This window comes from Stigmatopora argus, chromosome 6 (assembly GCF_051989625.1).
Source record: "Stigmatopora argus isolate UIUO_Sarg chromosome 6, RoL_Sarg_1.0, whole genome shotgun sequence".
NCBI classification, from domain to species: domain Eukaryota; kingdom Metazoa; phylum Chordata; class Actinopteri; order Syngnathiformes; family Syngnathidae; genus Stigmatopora; species Stigmatopora argus.
In genome coordinates, this window is record NC_135392.1 from 14,749,670 (window position 1) to 14,770,409 (window position 20,740).

At 41.2% G+C, this 20,740-nt stretch overlaps 4 protein-coding genes across 6 annotated transcripts in view; 3 read left to right on the forward strand and 1 right to left on the reverse strand.

Moving 5' to 3' along the window:
* The window catches only part of frmd4ba (FERM domain containing 4Ba), a 31,946-nt gene extending 26,184 nt beyond the window's left edge, over positions 1–5,762 (forward strand). For 2 of the 3 annotated variants that reach the window (XM_077602856.1, XM_077602854.1), the window contains exons 15-23: positions 7–140; positions 417–533; positions 995–1,223; positions 1,366–1,422; positions 1,508–1,643; positions 2,110–2,274; positions 2,387–3,135; positions 3,224–3,335; positions 4,590–5,762. In XM_077602856.1, the coding sequence (XP_077458982.1) occupies positions 7–140; positions 417–533; positions 995–1,223; positions 1,366–1,422; positions 1,508–1,643; positions 2,110–2,274; positions 2,387–3,135; positions 3,224–3,335; positions 4,590–4,701 (1,811 nt within the window). In that variant the 3' untranslated portion in view covers positions 4,702–5,762. The remainder of the gene's footprint in view (positions 1–6; positions 141–416; positions 534–994; positions 1,224–1,365; positions 1,423–1,507; positions 1,644–2,109; positions 2,275–2,386; positions 3,136–3,223; positions 3,336–4,589) is intronic. The other variant, XM_077602855.1, reaches the window with a different exon arrangement.
* Positions 5,763–7,444: 1,682 nt separating this feature from the next.
* Positions 7,445–9,425, reverse strand: arl6ip5a (ADP-ribosylation factor-like 6 interacting protein 5a). Its single transcript, XM_077602911.1, has 3 exons — positions 9,201–9,425; positions 8,716–8,933; positions 7,445–8,631 (listed from the first exon to the last, which is right to left on the reverse strand). Exons 1-3 carry the CDS (start codon positions 9,380–9,382, stop codon positions 8,459–8,461), a joined length of 573 nt encoding a protein of 190 aa, XP_077459037.1. The 5' UTR covers positions 9,383–9,425; the 3' UTR covers positions 7,445–8,458.
* A 49-nt stretch (positions 9,426–9,474) lies between these two features.
* On the forward strand, positions 9,475–15,231 carry trnt1 (tRNA nucleotidyl transferase, CCA-adding, 1). Its single transcript, XM_077603908.1, has 8 exons — positions 9,475–9,567; positions 9,756–9,885; positions 10,507–10,700; positions 11,096–11,234; positions 11,313–11,439; positions 11,557–11,750; positions 13,000–13,253; positions 14,111–15,231. Exons 2-8 carry the CDS (start codon positions 9,756–9,758, stop codon positions 14,354–14,356), a joined length of 1,284 nt encoding a protein of 427 aa, XP_077460034.1. The 5' UTR covers positions 9,475–9,567; the 3' UTR covers positions 14,357–15,231.
* A 686-nt stretch (positions 15,232–15,917) lies between these two features.
* On the forward strand, positions 15,918–18,949 carry avpr2b.1 (arginine vasopressin receptor 2b, tandem duplicate, 1). Its single transcript, XM_077602091.1, has 2 exons — positions 15,918–16,746; positions 18,647–18,949. The coding sequence occupies exons 1-2, from the start codon at positions 15,918–15,920 to the stop codon at positions 18,901–18,903; spliced, it is 1,086 nt and encodes a 361-aa protein (XP_077458217.1). The 3' UTR covers positions 18,904–18,949.
* Positions 18,950–20,740: the final 1,791 nt, after the last annotated feature.

The window sequence follows — 20,740 nt, forward strand, 5'->3', positions numbered from 1 at the left end:
GGACAGGCTCTGCTGACTCTGATTTTGCTGAGGAGCAAAAGAAACACAAGATTTCTGAGTTAAAAGCAAAAGAGAAGAAACTTCAAGATGCACTCACGCAGAAAACTGAGGAACTGAAGAAGATCTGCATGCGAGAAGCGGTTAGTCTGTGTCAATATTTTTTTCCTAATCCCTATAAAACCTTTAGAACTAACATGGAGAGCAACAAAGACCACATAAGAAGCATGTTGAAGTGTTGTATATTGATGTTTCCAAGTTGTTAAATCATTGTACTTAAAAAATGTTACTATTTTAGAAGTGAGTATATAATGGATAACCCTTTGTATAAAGTAGTACTACCAGTTTCAAAAAGGTTTGCTATCCCTGCTGTAAAGCATCTTAATTGTAAGATATTTGGTGGCTGTTCCCATTTCCAGGAAATTACAGGCAGTCTACCGAAAGAATATCCCTTGATTACTGGTGAAAAGACCCCTCACGTTCGAAGACGCGTTGGAACAGAATTCAAGATTGATGGCCTTTTGCACCCTAATGAGGTTGGAGAATTTTTTTTTGTCATTTGGAATTGATGTTTTGTTGGCATTGATGCAGCAGTTTGCATTAGAGTGAGTCAAATGACACTGTGATCATTACCGCTTTAACACCTGCACTGTCAGTACTTTGCATCCTTGTGCTAAAATATGGGTAGTGCAGTCATGTATTCCCGACTCGATGGCTCCTCACATGTAGTTGTCGAAGCAATTCATGTCCAGGAATTCTCTACTAAAACAGGAAAAGAATGCGCCATCTTACCTGTGTTGGAACTGGAAGAAACAAAGAAATACTTTATTTTAAAGCTTTACTAATGTATTCATTTACTGTGAAATTCCCCAAAAAACATTGAACTGTTGCAGAAATCAAAACAACTTTAAATGTTTAAGTTTACTCATGAATTGTTATTTAAATGTGATTATGCAATGTTGATTTCTAATTGGCTTTGTTACACCTTTTCCTTTAGGATCCTTATTTATGGGACCTAGAAAGCAAATTTGCCTTGCAGCAGAAGATTGTGGAAGCAGCCATCAAGTTAACTAACGAGTTGGACCTGAAAAAGACAATGAGAAAAACGAGAAAAAACACCTATCTTTATGAAATGAGGAAACTGGAGGAGATTAAGAAGGAGATCAATGACTATAGGAACACAAATGGAAAGGAACCCATCCAGAGAGCTTCACCGATTTTAGCAGGTAACATAAACAATCCACATACTTGCAACAGGAATTCAAATAAGGATTCACTTTTTGATCACATTAAAACAGGGAACAGTTATTTTTTAATGCAAGATGCACTGAATATGTATAAAATTCCTTTTCTTATTTCAATTCGTAGATGATGTCAATCTGTTAGAACTCAGCTCTCTGTCTGACAGCTACACGCTGGATGAAGGTACGGCCTATATCAAATCTGCATTCTCCTGGTACTATTTCTGTACTGTATATCAGGCTCAAAGAAACCTTCTTTTATCTCATAGATGACGATCTCAGCTCTCAGAGACAGCGGTCAAGTTCAGTCCAGTACTCTCCAAAACCTCAGCATGCAGACACACTGAGGGTCCACTATAGCAAGGAGAGACGCTCTTCGGCTAATGACCAGCACACAGACAGCAGGTATATAATTTCTCTGTCACCTGAGGTGAACATGATATTAATATTGGCACTCGGACTGTTTTTGTGTGTGAGCTAGTTCAGACTTGTGAAGTCACTCCAGTTGTACATTCCTGCCAGTTAATTCTCCTCCCTGCTTCGAAAAAGTTTCTTCCTTATCAGCTCAAAGGCACCAGTTTTAAAAATAGAATGAAAAGAACATGTTGAAAACAACAAACCCCATATGGTAACAGAGAGAAAAGGGAAACATTAAAGTGGCAATGCACCATAGTTCAAATAGCTCGCAATTGCTCCCTTGCCTTCAAATGTTGAACTAATTTTAAGCATTCACAAGGCAAGCAGACCTAAATACTGTATTCAGGGTAATGCTGCAGTGATTTCTTTGGTTTGCCGCGTGGAAAATAGGGCGTGAATGTCAACTGCATGATGAAGAAAGATACTGAAGTATATTTTTTTATCCTTTTGCCAGGTTAAATTACAGTCCAATCCAAGAGCCAGTACACCACAGTCACCATGATGCCTTAGGTCACAGCAGTCCATACAAGTCAGCTTCCAGACAGCCACGTGACGCCCGCAGTATGCCTCCCACTCCACTGCTCCCCCCCCGCAATGCTTATAGCAGTACTCATATAAAGTATGTCATTTGCTTAGTCTGAATTGCTCCCGCAACATTATAACTATGTATGACTTTTGTTTTAGTTTTTTCACATGTGATTTGATTGCTTTTCTGTATTTCTCACTCCCAGATCGGAGGAGGCAACACCTCCTTTTCGCCCGCGTAGCGGGAGTTTGGAGTCTCAGTCTCAGTATCTACCAGAGACCGAACCCCCGGTGCCCACATTCAACCTTTCCTCAACCCGACGCAGCAACAGCACTGAGGTGCTCGATGACGGCTCGTCCTACACCAGCCAATCTAGTGTGGAGTGTGCAGTTCCTGGTAACCACAACCAGCGGCGTCGAGTACGTGGCCGCCACCGGAAGGATATTTATGCCAACACAGGCAGCATGCCCAATTTAGCCCAGCCAGAGACCCACTGTTACACATACCAGCCCCGAAGTCGGCCCACCACGACCGCCTACTACATCACAGGATATCCACAGCATACTGAGCCGGAGCCTTACTCCAACGGATCCTACATGTACGACAATGAGATGGGGGGACACTACAGCGTCAATACAGCATTGCATCCCACCCATGCGGCTTATCGTTCCCACGACAGTCGTTATGGCGGCGACGAGCTTGATGGAAAATCACAGAACTTGTACGCGACGCTTCGGCCTCCCAAGTACCGCCCGGCTCCCCGGAGTGAAGACCAGATGTCAAGGAACTTTCAGAAGGCCGTTGTGGCTGAGCACTTGAGAGGCTGGTACCATCGTAACACCGCTTACAAGCAGGCGGGCCATGACTATGAACGAGGGTCTCTTCAGAGTCTGGGCTATCAAACATTGCCTTCACCTTTCAATCAGAACAACAGAAGCCTCTCTTACTCAACAGGTTGGACAAGTCTTTTGGCCCGGACACCTAGTAAATCCTATGTTGACATTCTGGAAGCGTCGTATTAACTAAATTCCAATTTTCCCAGGCTCCTCTGCTGGAAACTGGCATGGCCATATGGTGGATTGTGACGTGCCTAAGCAGATGCCACAGACCTACGCCTACACTACTGCTCCCTTCAGCCGCTCCACTCACAGTAGGTAAAGAAGCAAAACTTATCTCCTCATCCCCTAAAATACTCCCTAATCCTACTTTTAAATACTTGGAATCAGTTGTTTTGGCAAACACAACCTTAGGTTTGTCGCAGAAACTATGTAAGAGTTGTACTGTATGTCCAAAGCATCCCATTCATATTGTTCTATATAAAACCAAAAATTCTCTGGTTCATTGATCACGTTGTAGGATCTGTGCCACAATTATGTTCCCTCAGAGGTGAAGAGCGCTTCTCCTTTGCAAGTCCAGTGGAATGGTTTTCTTGTAGATGTCGCCCTTCACAGCATTTCCCTACTTCTTGTCATATCCTCGATAGCCAAGGAGGGAGCATCTTTTCTCCCACAAGCTCCTCCTCTTCTGTTTTCCCCTCCTGCCCTCCTTCCTCTTTCTTCTCCCCTGGCTGGCAACCTGGACTGGTGGTTCAGGCCATCTCAAGGCACAGGGCCAGTAAGGTGCTCCTTGCTAAAAGTAGTTCATAGTAAGTAAACAGCCATGGCCTGGTATGCTTTTGCTGGTCTCCACACCAGTGTCATGCACGATAAAGTGCAATAATTGCATGGCTTTGTCACACAACATTTCCTACTTCCTCCTGTAATTGATATATTGTCATCACATGGTTACATTCCTTTTGGGGGAGCTTTTTTTAATGCTCTTCCACTGCCATGAACTCCTTTTGCTGACATGTGCAGAGACTTTCAGTGATGGAGTTGTAAAAGGGGGCTTGGCCTTTCAAGAGGTGTCAGGATCCCATTTCCAATAATGAAAGTAACTAAATGAAAAAAAATAGCAACAATTATGTGGGCCCAGCTGGTGACCTGACACCTTTGTGAAAGATGGCAGAACAATCATGTTCTCCTTGTTAATTTTTCATTTTGTCTTCAGATTGTGTTAAGTTTGAAAGAGCACTCAAGTGACAGAGGGGAAATGTACCCCCTGTGCATTGTTGGATTTCATTGCTCTACTTGTGTTTGTGTTTTCTATGTTATTTTGCTGCTTGAGAATGTTTGACCGTTAGTTTAAAGTCATCTGAAGCGTACCATTTTGAGTTGCTGTAACCCAGTCCAGTAGTGATCTCTCGACGATGTTTGGAGTCAAAAGTGGATTGTATTTGTCTAGCTGTTTTACACATGTAGGACATCAACTCGAGCAACGTGTAGTGTGTGAACCCCATTTGAGAACGATCATGAGTTGGCAAGGAAAGCTCCAGTTTCATCATAGTGTTTCTATTTCTTTCTTTCCAGATCCTACATAGATGTCAACCAAATGGACATCAGCAATCAAACGCAAACAAGCATGGATCCACATGACCGGATACAATGGCATGAAGACTCAAAACCAGGAACAATAGTTTAGCTCCTTGTCATTCAACGCTTTTTTAGCAGGACAAGCTGTCTTCTGTGCCTTAGACTGCACTTAACTGGTTTTCTGAGCAAGGAGAACCAAAGAATGAAGGAATTTACAGACAAATGCCAAACAAACCTAGATCGTAACAGACATTTTTTGTCTGGATGGACAAAGTGTTTGTAGAGATGGCACTTGTGCACTGTAACTGTACTTGGAGCTGCTGTGGATTGCAGAGTTCAAGTAGTCAGTGTTCCTGTAAAGAGATTAAAACTTTACAGAGGTCATACGGAGCCGCAATGAACGATTTCATGGCATCTTCTCCTGCCACTTTCCTACACGTGTGAACATAACCATGAAGGACCAGATGAGGATAAAAATTGAAGGAACTCATTTGGAGAGAACCGGACAAAGTGAACTCGTTCCTGGAACACTACACAGCAATTGATTAAAACATTAATCTACTTTTATTTCTGAATTCTTTCAACCACCACATGCTCTTTTGTATTCATTCTGTGTGTCTGTGACATTATGGTAAATGGGCTTTTACTTGTATAGCACTTTTCTACCTTCAAGGTACTCAAAGCTCTTTAACGATGTCTTTTCGTTCACCTACTGATGACGCAGCATGAGGAGGAATTGGAGGTTCAGTATTGATAAGGAGCTCGGGATCAAAACCCAAACCTGAGCCATACTTTGTACACTACTTCCTGTCAAATACAAAGGAGTCACATATGTATCTGTGTTTTGATTGAACACCAGTATTACTCCTAAGAATCTAACACAGATTACTGCCACTCTACTACTACTACTACAAAAAAATGGGCTTTGAAGAAAAGAAACTAACAAAAAACATGGTTATTTTACATCCATGCTGGAACTCATGGACTGGTGCTCGTGATTTTTTTCTAAAAACAAAATGTATATGTTTTTATTGTTTATACACTGGTTGTTTGTAGACCATTTTATGTATTCGGAAAGCATGTAATATATAGCAAAAATGTGGTTAAGCTGGTTCTTAGGATTTTGTATAGTTTCACTTGTTTGAATAAATCAAAATAGATTTTGTTTGACATTTTGTTTAGTTCTTAGCATACATAAACCCACATAAATCTAATCCAATCCAATGGGGAAGGAATGTAAGATTAAATCTAAATCCATTAAATTAGCTAATTGAATGTCGGTTCATCCAGTTCAGTTAATTTAATGGGTTTCTACAATTCATTAGTGGTGCCACATGCAAAGGCCGATGCTCACTAAATTTGTTTTAATCCCTTAGTATTTGTTTCTTTTTTCATTAACTGGGGAAGTGTGAAACAGCATTCTTTTACATTTGATTTTTAAGAAAAAAACTACCAAAAACATATAAATATTGAATAATAATGAACATGAATAAGGGATTTACAGTATAACAATCAAAACCAAAGAAAAACTAAAATGTTGTTCGTCTCTTTCTGCTGTAGTGCAAAAGTGTGTGTCTTGTGTTTTGACTGCTGTTATTTTCTGTTCACACTGGTGTTTTGCCAAGCCGGTTTCTTGTGTTCATCAGCACTAAACCCACCAAACCAGTCTACTGCTCACCACACCCACTGAGAGCAAGCAATAAGCACTTGTGTCTTCACAGTGAATGACAAGCTAAGGTTTATTGAACCAAACCCTCCCTTGAGGCAGAAATCTGCTAAACACGTGTAGATCCTCCCCCTTTCTCATTCTAACCTTTCACCTCATTTCACTCCTTAACAGACATGCATTTTCTTTCAAGTCAAGTGTGAATTGGTTGAAGCGTTCAGCAGCTTGACTTGCCCGTCGTGTCCTTACTTCTGTTAGTAATGCCTCTTGATTGATCTTAAGGTTGAGAACTCATGCGATTCGGCTCCTGGCTTTACCCGGAGGCAGTGACGGGGATAGTGTTTGGAATCCAGCTGTCCCTATCTCTGCACTTCTAATGATTCCTACCAGCTGCAGAGAGACATTTGCAGGCTGTTTCAGCTGATACCCTGCTGAATAAACAAGGTCCTCTTATGTGCTTCCCCTCATATATTGCATTGCAAACAACATGCATCGGAAGCTACAATATGTCTGAGGTTTATACATCTGCAAACTTAAGTACAGTACTGTACATTGTCACATACCCACCCAAGTCATACTCAGATAAGCTATTGAGCCTGATTGGGTCGATTATCTCCATTGCAGGCCGTAAACAAGCAGTGTTGCTAAGGTGTATGATCTGTAAATTATTAAGCAAGTTTTCTGCTCTCATGAGATCAAAGCATGCCAATGGTAATGTGTCATATTGCGCTTTGTTAAGTATAACTAGATTCATAAAATCATAGTTTGTAATCAGCAAAATTTGGGAAAATGGAAAGTGGCAAATTGATGGGTATACTGAGTACAGAACCTTCCTGCACTGTTGGGTTTTAAGACACCTGTTGAGTGTGTACACGTGCTGTTTCATGAGCAGCTGCAGTAGAGAACAAGAGTTTCCACTGTGCGCTCTGAAACATGATTTTACTTGAATTCATTGCCAGCAGCGCTTTCCTTACTGGAATGGAGATCAACAGGGTGGATGCAACATTTAAAACCACCTATGAGCTGCACCAGGTCATTGCAATTAACAACCACTATCATGACTATCATTGAGATTTACCACCAGGTCTCAAAAACAAAATTCTATAAGTCCAAATTTCAGATAAGTCAGTATATGCTATGACTACTTAAATCTATATTGCACTCATTAATCAATACTCACTGAAGATATGTTCCATAACATGGTTTATTGTTACATCTTTTGCATTTACATGACAATTTCTTTTATAAATTCCATAAATAGTTGTTAAATAAATATGGGGTTTGGGGGTTCCATAGGCCCACTACAGATAATTCACTTTGACAACTATGAATTTGTTACAAAACAGTTAGGATGGAGAGGTGCAAAGAAAATGCATATCAGTTTGATAGTCTGTAAAATATCTTGCGACATTATTTGCTTACAATTGATGAACCGATGCATGAAATGAATGATAAATATAATTCAACAGCAATTTCAGGAAGTGTGTTACCAAATAGTGTAACAAAAACAATATCCACAGTCAGTTTCTTTCAAGTTGTCGATTACTTTCAAATTAAAAGACAAGATAGTGTTCTCCACTGACATTTTGATCAGTGCTCAGTACTCAAATGTGAAGCATTAAATTGATTAACACCAGCCAAGCCAATCAGTCACCCAGAGGCCAACATTAAAGACTTGGGGGGGTGCATGAGAAGCACAGATGGATTCGGGTTAAGACCTCAAAACCCTTTGAAGTCCTCACTTTTAAACATTGACACAATGATGTGACTCACATATTCCATTCATCATCGCTCCAACAAAGCAGGTTCTTTTGCTTTTATTGAAAAACGGTGCTCGGCTGCTCTGTATTCACATGAGTGCTAAAGCAAACTGTATGTGGGGTTATATCTACTTGAAACAATACAGTCTTGAGAGTATCTTGGCGAGAATATGTGCACCATGTGCATGTTTTTGTGCCTTGTAACACGGTTTTATGTGAGGAAAACTGACAGGGCTTATAAGTGAAGCTGAGTAATAGCAGGCTGATTTTTAGAATTAGGGAGTTGTCTGTTAGGAGTGGACTACCCTGTGGGGATAGCACAGTGTTTGATTCTCTTTATAACATCAGGGAAGTCAAAGCGGCTGTTTCAGAAAGCTACAACTGGGTCAAGATCTTTGGTAAACAGATGAACAGGAGAGTGGTGTCCTTTTTGAGTACAATCATTCTTTCATTTTGGCTTCCAGGTAGCTTTGAATCTTTTGACAGTCCTCTTGTTGACCAAGGGCCTCCAGGAAAATGCCCATTGGTGATCTCTTGAGGCCAGCAAACTCTATTTTATTCTCCAGTTTATTTTTTAAGTTGCGGAGGCGACAAGAAGAATGGAGCGATATCACTAAAGGGGATCAGAGTTAAGAGAGGGTTAACATTTTTCACTTAGTTTAAAAATGTATGTAGACATATATAGTATTATACTTACATGTGATTGGTAAAGTTATTGCTGTCATGAAGACCATGACACTTCCCAGCATGTTGATCACCAAGGAGCTGGCCACCATAACAGCAATCATAAAAGCTGTTGGGTTGTTCTTTTTGAAGTTATTGATGGCGGTTCTGTTTTCACCGATCCAAAGGGAGATCAGAAAGACTCCAGACACAACAGACAATGCAGTGAACATCCCTTTAGGGCTCAAGAACCTGCAAGACATATGGGCAGAACTCAAGGGCCGCTTGTGAATGACAGGTGGATTTTTATTTGGTCACTAGCAACACCAAGTGGTGAAAAGGCGTTATTACAACAACACCGAATGATAATATTGTGGGGATTATTAATTAGATCACCTGCCTGAAAAAGTAAATTAGGTCATACTCTCGTTTTATCACGGCTACAAAATTAACATTGACACGTTCTGTGGAAAGTCGATTGTTTTGAATGATGAAGCAGTTGAAACGTTCGTTACTTACCCAACAATAATGAAAACAACGATAGACAGCACCAGATAATTTGTTTGATAGTAGAGCAGGTTGCAAAGAACCCGATTATTCCATCTCGCCAAATCTTTAGTGTCCGGTTTGGCGAATCTGTCCCCCCAGGGAAAGAAATCAGCCCACGGTCTCAACGGCGTCAATTCTACTTTGGTGGCCATGTCACTCTTTACTAATCCTATTGAAAGGCACTTGGGAGTTGGGAACTCGCGTAAAAGAAAGGCTCTGTTCTCGCGAGGATTTTTAGGATATTGCGTCCAACCCAGCTATTGGTCAGTGAGCACAACGCGTCACAATACTTCCGGTTTAGCTCAACTTCTGAAATGTGATGAGCTTTTACTAAGGGGTAAGAACATAAATGTTTTTGTTGTTGTTATTTTTTGCTGGTTTACATTTTCTCACTCGTGGCGACAGTTTGTATTTTCTCGGGGTTTGGGTGAAAATGTAGCGATTTGGCAGCATGACTGCACTTGATGTTAACACTCCTGTACAACTCGTACCCTTCAAACGTGCTCGGTAATATTATCTCCACAGATGTGGAGCAGAATATTGAGACCAAGTGTGACTGTTAGGACGTGTTTTTGGTGGAGGAGTCTCTTCACGATGCAACTAAAGAGCAGCGAGTTTCAAGTTTTGTTCACCAATGGATTGAATGAACTGGCAGGTGAGACGTAGTCAGGATTTGCGCTGTGAATTTGACACTTAGCTCATATACAAAGCGTCAATCAAACCATGCACCAAGATAACACGCTTTATTGTTTGTGGAAATCTGGTGCACACTGTAATTCTCGAATATGCAAACTGTAAGATGTGTAATATGTGACCTGCAGGCCACTGTCCCATCAAATATAAGTTCATTCATTCATTTTCCGTACCGCTTATCCGCACAAGGGTCGTAGAGGGTGCTGGAGGCTATCCCAGTCAACTATGGGTACCAGGCGACAGACACCATGAATTGGTGGGCAGCCAATCGCGAGGCACGAGGAGACGGACAACCAATCACGCTCACACTCACACCTGGGGGTAATTTAGAGTGTCCGACCAGCCTATCCTGCATGATTTTGGGATGTGGGAGGAAACTGGAGTACCTGGAAAAAAACACGCAAGCCCAGCCGCTTTTATATTAAACTATGGCTATGCTATAGTAGAACATTGTACAAAATGGTGGCTGGAGATTTTGAAACGCCACCACTTTTTCAACATGCACAAATTTTCCACTTGGAATTTGCTGTATAAAAATTTCAACCTACACGGGCCTCTAAAGTTTTCTGCCTGATCTTAACAGATATTTTTCTAAAGCACCAGTATGAGCTGAGAATAGCTGGAGGTGCCGTACGTGACCTGTTGTCTGGAAAGCAGCCTGAAGATGTGGACTTTGCTACCACCGCAACGCCTGAAGAGATGAAGCGCATGTTCCAGGCTGCGGGGATAAGGATGATCAACAACAAAGGAGAGAAACACGGCACGATTACAGCAAGAGTAAGCCTATGCAGGCTTTAAATGCTGCTATTGTTGTTCACAAGCACTTTTTGCGGACATTAGCAAAATTGTGATATTAATTTGTGACATTAGGCATTTCATATCATACCCTTTTCAAAGGTGTACTAACATTTGGTAAAATATCAACAATGTTGACTGATTATGACAATAGGAATGAAACGTGAGAACTTTGCTTGTAATTTTGTATTTTGCACCCTCCAATCCATGATGATAAATGTATTCATTTTACAGGGTGGGGGCAATTTATTATTACAAGTAAAATGTCTTCAACAAAAAGAAAAGTGGCATCCAGTCAGCTTTTGTTTATCTGACCTGCTATCACAGCAATGTAGTATTTTTTAATAACAATATGTTAATTTGTTGATCTTTTATAGATTCACAATGAGAATTTTGAAGTGACTACTTTGCGGGTAGATATGAAGACAGATGGTCGTCATGCTGAAGTGGAGTTCACCACCGATTGGCAGAAAGATGCTGAGAGAAGAGACCTCACAATAAACTCCATGTTTTTAGGTTCATAGTCTCTTATGCTTTACCATTTGGATATAATTTTTATATGACTCGCTTCTGCTGACTTGTTTTCCCTTGTAGGTTTAGATGGCACCTTATATGACTATTTCAAAGGATATGATGACCTCCAGAAGCGCACTGTCCGATTTGTTGGCAGTCCAGAGCAGAGGATTCAAGAGGACTACTTAAGAATACTGCGTTATTTCAGGTAGACTGTGTTGCTTTGATTTAATCTAGGAGGAGACACGTTGCTTATATGGAATAAAATGCTAAAAAGGGGTCAAGAAAAACTCAAGTTATCTTGGCTTGTGTGTATTCTGAACAGGTTTTATGGGAAGGTGGCTTTGAAGCCTGATGAGCATGAGCCTGAAACCCTGGAGGCAATTCGGACAAATAGCAATGGCCTTGCGGCCATTTCAGGCGAGCGGATTTGGGTGGAGCTAAAGAAGATCATGATTTGCCACCATGCTGCTGAACTGCTGGACTTGATGTACAGCCTTGGGCTGGCACAATACATTGGTGAGCAATACTACCTATTATTTAGTTCTCTTGGTCTTCTCTTTTCACTTGACATTTTTGTGAAAGATGCTTTCAGGTAGATTTATATTTGAAAAAACAAAAAACCTTGCTGCAAAATATCGAGTTTTATCTAGATTAGGTTAAGGACTTTTTAATTTTTTGTTTTTAAATAAAATTTCAATATGTATGATTTTTTTTTTTTTTTTAAGCACCGGTTTAAATGTAACGTCAACCTGCTAAGCACTGTTAATGATTTTCATTGAGCTTCCCTCAACTCAAAACAAGTGTTTTCTATTGTCGTACTTTGCTAGGCTTATTATTTAAGTGAATTTAAAAGCACTTCATGAAATGACATTGTCTTGGCAACTGAAAACTGAAGAATCAATTGAGCACAGAATTTCTTCAGCAGTGAACATTAGGAGCTGGAAGTGACTGGGGGGTGGATCAATTGTCATTCCGTTGAATAAGTGGTTTCACTGTGTTTAAGTATTTGGCCTCTAGAAACTGTGTTTACTTCCCACTTTAATAAAAGGACATCTGTTGGAGACGTACATGTCTAAAAGCCCCTAGACTCAATTTTCATCTAATCATTTCAAAATGCCTATTTTGTATGCTTTAAAGGTTTTTTAAAGGTAACAACTTCTGTGAGTTAAGTCAGATCGTTGTGTGTATATGCTCAGTTTCCGTCATCTATTTGTTGAAACACTCTAAAAGGCTGTTGATTTTACCAATGAAGTATCTTGCAGGGATCTATCTTAGCTCAGAGTTTACTTCTTTGTATATGTTGTGGTTCTACTTTACCTCATGCACATTGTGTAATTTTTCCAAATTAAGTGTAAGTTGCTTTTAAGGATTTTTTTTCTGATAGAGTTGAGGTTATATTCACGGGGGTTCCAATCCTAATTTGAGGTATAATTGCACTTTAAAATATGAAACTGTCCCAAGGCATGAAAACCCATTACAAGCATTTTCTGCTCTCAATAAGTTCTCAGTGGGTGGGATTCCATCTAAAAGGAATAAACATACATTTAAATGTATGATAAACTACTTTAATGCATTAAATGGTATCAAAGTTTTTGCTTTTTAGAGATGAGGCAAAAGCTTTTTTATGCATTTTCATTGCCACCTGCAAGTTGACATGCCGCCATAGGTTGAACGCCAAAGTGCTTTGTGCATTGAGTGAATGAATTTTTTCAAAGGGCATCATTTTCTCAATTTTATTTTCTATCCATCCGCTGTCCATCCACAGGCTTACCTGCTGATGGCAACATTGATGAGATGAAGCGGGTGTGGCAGAATGCCAGAGATCATTCACCCAAGCCGATGACCATCCTTGCAGCCCTCTGTCGTTCTCCAGAGGAGGTTGAGAAGATGGACGTTCGACTGAAGGTGTCACGGGAGGAGAAGACTCTGGCTCTCTTTCTGGTCAAATACAGACAAGAGCTCCGGAAGAAAAATGACGAGAGAGAAGGTCTCAAAACATTCACGGACTTCATCATTGATGTAAGTTAATTTTATTATATATAAGCACAAAAGATAAAAGAATAAATGAGTATTGCCCAGTTTGCAAAATCTTTCAATAATGATCACTTACTGTTGTTACCCTTTGTCTTAAAAAAAAAAAAAAAAAACTAATTCCTCATGTGACTATTAGTATTTGTAGTGATTTTTTTGGGGTAAAAAAAACTCAGTTGGTTGGTCTATTGATTTTTATGTTTTGTTCTGTGTTTGTGTCACTTCCACTTGTGTGGCATCACTGTGCACACAGTGACAAGAAAGGTAAGCACAGAGGGAGAAAAACACTCTAATTACAGGGGCAGTTAAGTACAACAATCAGATTTCTTTTTTCCCCGCACAAATAAAAATCACACACCATGCCAAAACCTAAAGTACCCACCATGGTCTGATTTTCAATGAAAAGTAAATATGGACTTTTTGTATATAACTGTAACATTGGACATTGGAGGTCATAGTGGTACACCATATTTCAAAAAACCCTTTCCACTAGTAAATGTCTCTCATCTGAGTTATTTTCTTCAGCTAGCTATAAATGCTGCAAAACCATTTTCCTTTCTTTTCGTTCCCATTGTGTGCGATTAAGCTTCTCGACAACAACAATGTCGTATCGATTTCTTTGTGTGCCGACTATACTATGCTTTACTGCGTTTTTACAACTTCAACCAGAGTATTTCGATAATGTTTTTCTTACACTATGGAGAGTAACAGCAGAGCATGTGGGGATTAAAAAAGTATGCTCATAAATATTGTTTTTGGTGCAAAGGTATGTTTATTTGAACTGCTAAAATGACTGTCTCAATTTGTCACTTAAGTGATGGAATGGTGTTACTGTTTTTTGACAGAATCGTGAACTGGATACTCAGAGCAAAGTGTGCGAGCTGCTGAAGTATCAAGGTGAGCGCAAGCTGCTGTCTGAACTCCGCACATGGGCCATCCCTCGCTTCCCCATCAGTGGACATGATCTCAGGAAAATTGGCATGATTTCGGGAAAGGAGATTGGCACCACTCTGCAGAAGCTTCGAGATATCTGGAAGAGAAGTCATTATCAGATGGACAAAGAAGAACTTCTCAGTTATGTTAAGTCTTGATGGGGTCGTCTTATCCAAGCATCCATTTGTGTCCGTGACCGAGAATACCTGTTTGGACTCTTCTTTAATCAAGTCTGTAATAACACAGGCCGCGCTTAGTATCCAATACCAAGTGAACATTACCAGAGACATGCACCTCCATCGATGAATGCAATTTAATTGTAAATTAACCCACAGGACAGCTTTTTTTCATAAATAGGGAGGACAGTGCAGCATCAAGCAACATCACAATACAGATTAGAATGTTAGTTTTGGTGGATTTCATTTGCATAACCTTTCCTGGGATGCCAATAAGTGGTCATCACTGGTGTGTTTTCGATGTTTTGAGTCATTATGAATGATAAATTCAGTTTGTGGCTGTAATTTTAGTTTCTCAATATGACAAAATGTTCCAGTTTATAGTCTTTAAATTCAGGACATATCCCCTTTTTTGCATTAAATGATTTAATTTATGAAACAGCTGATGTCATCGAGGAATATAAATATATTCTTTGGACTTTATATGTCGATGGAATATGGTACATATAATTTTGAATTTGTACTTGAGGACAATGTGACAAATGTATCAAGTTAGTTCCTGATCATTATTATAAACATTTATCCAACATACAGGTATAAGTTATTGCAGGATTTTCATGTTTTGTCAATGTTCAATCAAGATTTCATTAGAATTGTGATAAGTGGTTTTACACCACACCACACAGCCACAAAATTTGATTGATTAAAAACAAATCATGAACGTATGACATTTTGTTTGGTACATGTTCAATGTCAGTTGAATTTGATTGAGTTTGCCCCTAAAATAGATTTGTATCTATTATAACCAAGATTGCCTCTGTGAGAGTGATAAATAAATACAGGATGCCAGTTTCTTATGTTTATTTTTTAATTTATTTTGGTTGATAGGTTGATGCAAGGTGGCCCTGCGAATGAGTGGTTAGTGCATTGGCCTCACAACGGGGGACCTGGGTTCAAATCCAGGTCGGTTCACCTGTGTGCAGTTTGCATGTTCTCTCTGGGCCTGCATGGGTTTTCTCCGGGTACTCCAGTTTCCTCCTACATTCCAAGGATATGCATGGTAGGCTGGTTGGACACCCTAAATTGCCCCTTTGTATGGGTGTGAGTTTGAATGGTTGTTTGTCTCCTTGTGCCCTGCGATTGGCCAGCCACCAATTCAGGGTGTCTCCTGCCTCTGGCCCGAAGTCAGCTGGGATAGGCTCCAGCACCCCCCGCGACCCTAGTGAGGATAAAGCGGTTCAGAAAATGAGATAATAGGAGACGAGGTTGATGCAAATCATTCTCTGACAAAGATGTCAACAGTTAAGTGAGATTGCCCCTCCTCTACAGCAAATTCTCTATAAAAGCATGAATGTGTCCTCTTCGGCGACTTCAGTTGAATTTGGCCAAGATGCGCAAGACTTGCAGATGAGCGTCTGGAATGCAGCCTGTTGATCCATCCCATCGACGCAATTGCTCACCTGAAATGACGGTCGCATCCGTCAGAGCTGCGATGCGCCGCTAGAAAGTGGCTCACCGAGAGAGAGGCAAGTTCTCTTCGGAGATGGCGCAACCTGAACCCGACAGCGAGCGCACGGCTCGAGTGGAAGTAGCCCTTCTGTCCGTCATCTTCGTCACGGCCGGCATCCTCAACTTTGGCCTCATACTGGTGTTGTGGAGGAGGCGAAAGCAGCTTTCCAGGATGCACGTGTTCGTCTTTCACCTGAGCGTGGCCGACTTGGTGGTGGTATTTTTCCAAGTTTGTCCGCAGCTCATGTGGCACATCACCGACCGCTTCGTGGGTCCGGACGCCTTGTGTCGCGCGGTCAAGTATCTCCAGGTGGTCGGCATGTTCGCCTCCACTTACATGATCGTCGCCATGACCGTAGACCGGTATCAAGCGATCTGCCACCCCATGGTCACCTTCCAGAGGCACCGGGCGCGCTGGAACGCCGCCGTGTGCGCCGCCTGGTGCGTCTCCTTCCTCGGGGCCATCCCGCAGGTGTTCATCTTCTCCCGGGTGGAGGTGGCTCCTGGCGTTTACGACTGCTGGGCCCGATTCATCTCGCCGTGGGGCTCCAAAGCCTACGTCACGTGGACCACCCTGGTTATTTACGTCTTGCCAGTTCTTTGCGTGATCGTGTGCCAAGTGCGCATTTGTCACGCCGTGTACTCTTCCAACTTCCACTTCAAGTCCCAGCAGCACGTCGGGGAAGACGAGGCGAGCCGCAGGGGGGGTTCTACCAGATCTTGTAGCGGGGGATGGGTGTCCAAGGCTAGGGTAAAAACTGTGACCATGACGGTGGTCGTCGTGCTCACCTACATCATCTGCTGGACGCCTTTCTTCACCGTGCAGCTGTGGTCCGTGTGGGACCGTGAGGCACCCACGGAAAGTAAGCGCTCCTGGGGTTGTCAGTCATGGTGCGCTTTATGGGACAGGGTGGGGGGCAAACATTCTCATTTTGTGAAAATGGAAAGGTGTAAGGCCAATTTGAAATCCTTCCACTTTCATTTGTTATACAGAGGAATGAAATCGTAAACTACTTCTCAGACAAAATGGAATGCACGTCTATCGTCGTCAATGGCAATGACACATGATCACTCAATGCCAACCTTCCCTGTTCAAATATCTGTATCTGTCAATGGCAGTGCAAATGTCTAAGGATATTGCAATTTTTTGTATATTTACAAACCATGGTGGGTTCTGTCCTTCCTGTGTGGAGTTGATATGTTCTCCTCGTGCCTGCGTGGGTTTTCTCTCGGTACTCTGGTTTCCTTCCACATTACAAATACAGTGGTACCTCGACATACGGTCTTAATTCGTTCCGGGACTGAGATCGTATGTCGAGCTTTTCGTATGTCGAGCTTTTCGTATGTCGAGCTTTTCGTATGTCGAGCTTTTCGTATGTCGAGCTTTTCGTATGTCGAGCTTTTCGTATGTCGAGCTTTTCGTATGTCGAGCTTTTCGTATGTCGAGCTTTTCGTATGTCGAGCTTTTCGTAACTCGAGCGAACGTTTCCCATTGAAATGAACTAAAAACAAATTAATTTGTTCCAACCTTCTGAAAAAACACCAAAAACAGGATATTGGATTGGATTTTTTTTTTATTTCTTCTAATTCGCCATCTATTAACAAAGTCACACATAACTAGGGGTTTAATAATAATAAAATGTGTTTAATATAACTAAAATTGGGCGGATTTTGCCGACGGGTGAGAGAGACGCACAGAGGGGGCGGGTTGGGGTTTCGGGGGGACTTTCCACGACAACGCACTCGTAACGGAACAAACAAATTTAAATGAACTTGGATTAATATATACAGACACTCAAACATACCGTTTAATGTAACTTTACACAAAACTGAATTCTATTTGTTTTTTTTAGTTTTTTTTACCTTCGTTCTGGGCGGGTTAGCTGTTTGCCACGCCTCCACCCTCACGTTCGCTATCGTTGGGCTGTTTGCTGTTGTATTCCCTTCAAAATATTCCGAAAATGATGCACACAAATGTCCTCACAATAGGATAACGCACGACCACTTGCCAACGAGAAGTAGTCTTGATTGAGCGATCGCGGGAGCTAACAGGCTAAGGAAGGAATAACAGGAAATGCAACAGCTGAGCTTACCCACGTATTGATTGTGGGTAATGAAGTTTTATTCTGAGAAAGGGTGCCATTGGCTATCGGTGTTGTGTGCACGAGTATACTTCATTACCCAGAAAGCCCTCTTTTTGCCCGTGCATGCGCGTTGTGCGTTTTCTGGTCCATGTGTAGCGGAATAAATCGTTCAGTGCTCGTAGATGTCTGTTATACACGAAAGAGATACGGCAAAAAAGACAGTGCGCTACAATGATAAACAGCCTCTCATGTCATGGCCACCTGCCTTGCTCGCATCTCGAAATTTTGATCGTATCTAGGGCAAATTATTCGAACAAAATTTTCATCGTACCTCGAGCATGTCGTAGGTAGAGCTGATCGTAGGTCGAGGTACCACTGTACATGCATTCTAGGGCTAGTTAATCATTCAAAATTGTCTGTAAGCCGAAAAGTTGGTCACAATTGTCACACACCATGTGGTTGGTTGTCAGTCCTAATTTAAATAAAATTTTCTTATTAAATTTTCATCTAACCAAAAAAAGACATTGAGCATCATTCATGAATATTAGAGGTATCGTCAAATCAAAGTTGATTTAACAATCAGAGTTTGAGTCAATGCACTTCTCTATTATAAACATTTGACAAAAATCTTGATACGTGTAGTACTTACCACACTTTTAATCTGATTGTGTGTTACCAGATGCAACCTTCATCATCCTGATGCTGCTGGCTAGTCTTAATAGCTGCGCGAACCCTTGCATCTACTTGATGTTCAGTGTCCCGTTTCCAAGAAGGTTGGTGGGCATGCTGTGCAGACGCCAATATCATCGAAGGGAATCGATGCAGGAAGAAGCAACGACAGTCAGCTCCCTTTTCATCAATCTTAAGAACCTATCAGATGCTAAACATTTTCCTGCCTCTGTCGCATTTCTGGCCACTGAACACGGCACCACCTAATAATGCAACAAAGTCTAAATGGTTTAAAATGAATATAGGTACTCCCACTGTCAACAGGCTAGAATGTTAAAAATGTGTGTTGATGTTTCAGTTGTTTTCTGAACTGTGACTGGGTCAACGTCTATGAAACGATCACCATTCATGCACCATACCGTTCGCTGAAATTGTTTACTTTTACAAAGGTGTTAATGCTCAATTTTGATAGATACTGCCTGTGATATGTATATGGATTTTGTGAATAACAGTATGTGTTTGCTGTGATGTTGAGCTGCACTTAATCATACTGCGAGCTGTAAGCTACCGATTCAAGTAATGATTAAGTGTGTGCATTTTTTCTCAAATTGTAAATATGTCAATGTTTACATCATAAAGAATTTATATATATGTCCAACTGATACATCTTACCCTAATTCTATTCATGTTGTAGCTCCTGTACTGTTAACAGTTATTTTTTTCAGATTTGTGTCCACATTTACCTCTATATCTAAGAGAAGATGAAGTTGATTTAAAACACTCATATCTTAAATCATACCCCGTGGACAGAGATGTTTGTTAAGTACTGGAGCACAGAGTTGTTCATCATGTTTCACCATTGTCTGTGGTTATGACTGATTAAATAAGGTGCTGCCTGTTTTGATGACCATCTGCATAATTGCTTGATATCGTGTTTAATGCTCAGATTCATGGGAAAAAATATACGTATCAGACCGCTGTTTTTTCTTCTTTTTCTAGCTCATTTTGATGCCAGGTCACATGCAGAAAATGATCCATGACATCTTTTAAGCTATTGATTTTAGCAGAACCATGAATATTGATAGATAGTCGTTATCCATACTGCTTATTCTCACAAGGTTGTGGGGGGTGCCGTAGCCTATCTCGGCCAACTATGGGCACCAGGCAGGGGACACCCCCAATTGTTGGCAAGCTAAAATTTAACCTCCAATATCTACAGTGCATACGATCGGGTGTTACGTGAGTATTCACATTTTTTTCGGCTTGGCTCCTGCATTTGGCCTTTTATATTGCAAAAATACTTCATACAGAGCCTGAGGCACAGCTCAAAGGCAGTAAGCTCATTATGTTGATCGTGCAATTACCTTGACCACACACCGTTGTACATGAAGACACTTCCAAGCATCATATTTAACACTTCTTGTTTGAATGTAGTAGATTTACCACCCAAGAATTAAAGCTGATCTTCAATAAAGACAGTCCAATGAAAAAGACAGTTACATAGTCACTAAACTTTTTAGTTAGCGGAGATAAGCTCCAGCACCCCTGTGAACCCTGCGAGGATGAGCAGTTTGGAAAATAAATGAATGAATATAACTGTGGAAAATAAATCCCAACAAAATATGCACCAGTTTCATATCAATTTGAGTGGCTCAGATACCATGGAAACACGCAGCGCAACTAAACAAAATTACTGGCTGAAGCAATTTTGTCCTGCCAATCTTAAATTATACCCAATCAAATGCAAATCAATACTATCGACCATCATAGCAGGCGTCAGGAGCAATTGGGCAGACATTAATGACTCTCTTGCAGGTGCCTTCCTATTCACTCCATGATTACCATCAAACTACATTCAGTTTTGACTAGGGGTGGGCAGACCGCTCCACGAGGGCCGCTGTGGGTGCAGGTTTTTGTTCCAACCAATCCTGCCCAGACACTTTGACCAATGAGATTTCTGCAGAAAACAAGAAGCACCTGACTGCAATCCACTGATTGCACTTGTAGGACACTAGATTGCTGAAAAGGTGTCCTCTTTATGGGTTGGAATAAAAACCCACACCCACAACGGCCCTTTGTGGAATAGTTTGGCCACCCCTGGTTT

Excerpts from the sequence above, each read along its gene's own strand:
- avpr2b.1 (XM_077602091.1), top strand. The coding sequence starts at position 15,918 with ATGGCGCAACCTGAACCCGACAGCGAGCGCACGGCTCGAGTGGAAGTA. Across the intron at positions 16,747-18,646 it reads CCGTGAGGCACCCACGGAAA|ATGCAACCTTCATCATCCTG; the intron begins GTAAGCGCTCCT and ends GTGTGTTACCAG.
- arl6ip5a (XM_077602911.1), bottom strand. The coding sequence starts at position 9,382 with ATGGCCACCAAAGTAGAATTGACGCCGTTGAGACCGTGGGCTGATTTC. Across the intron at positions 8,934-9,200 it reads GTTGTTTTCATTATTGTTGG|GTTCTTGAGCCCTAAAGGGA; the intron begins GTAAGTAACGAA and ends TATGTCTTGCAG. Across the intron at positions 8,632-8,715 it reads AATAACTTTACCAATCACAT|TGATATCGCTCCATTCTTCT; the intron begins GTAAGTATAATA and ends GATCCCCTTTAG.
- trnt1 (XM_077603908.1), top strand. The coding sequence starts at position 9,756 with ATGTGGAGCAGAATATTGAGACCAAGTGTGACTGTTAGGACGTGTTTT. Across the intron at positions 11,235-11,312 it reads AATAAACTCCATGTTTTTAG|GTTTAGATGGCACCTTATAT; the intron begins GTTCATAGTCTC and ends TTTCCCTTGTAG. Across the intron at positions 13,254-14,110 it reads TCACGGACTTCATCATTGAT|AATCGTGAACTGGATACTCA; the intron begins GTAAGTTAATTT and ends GTTTTTTGACAG.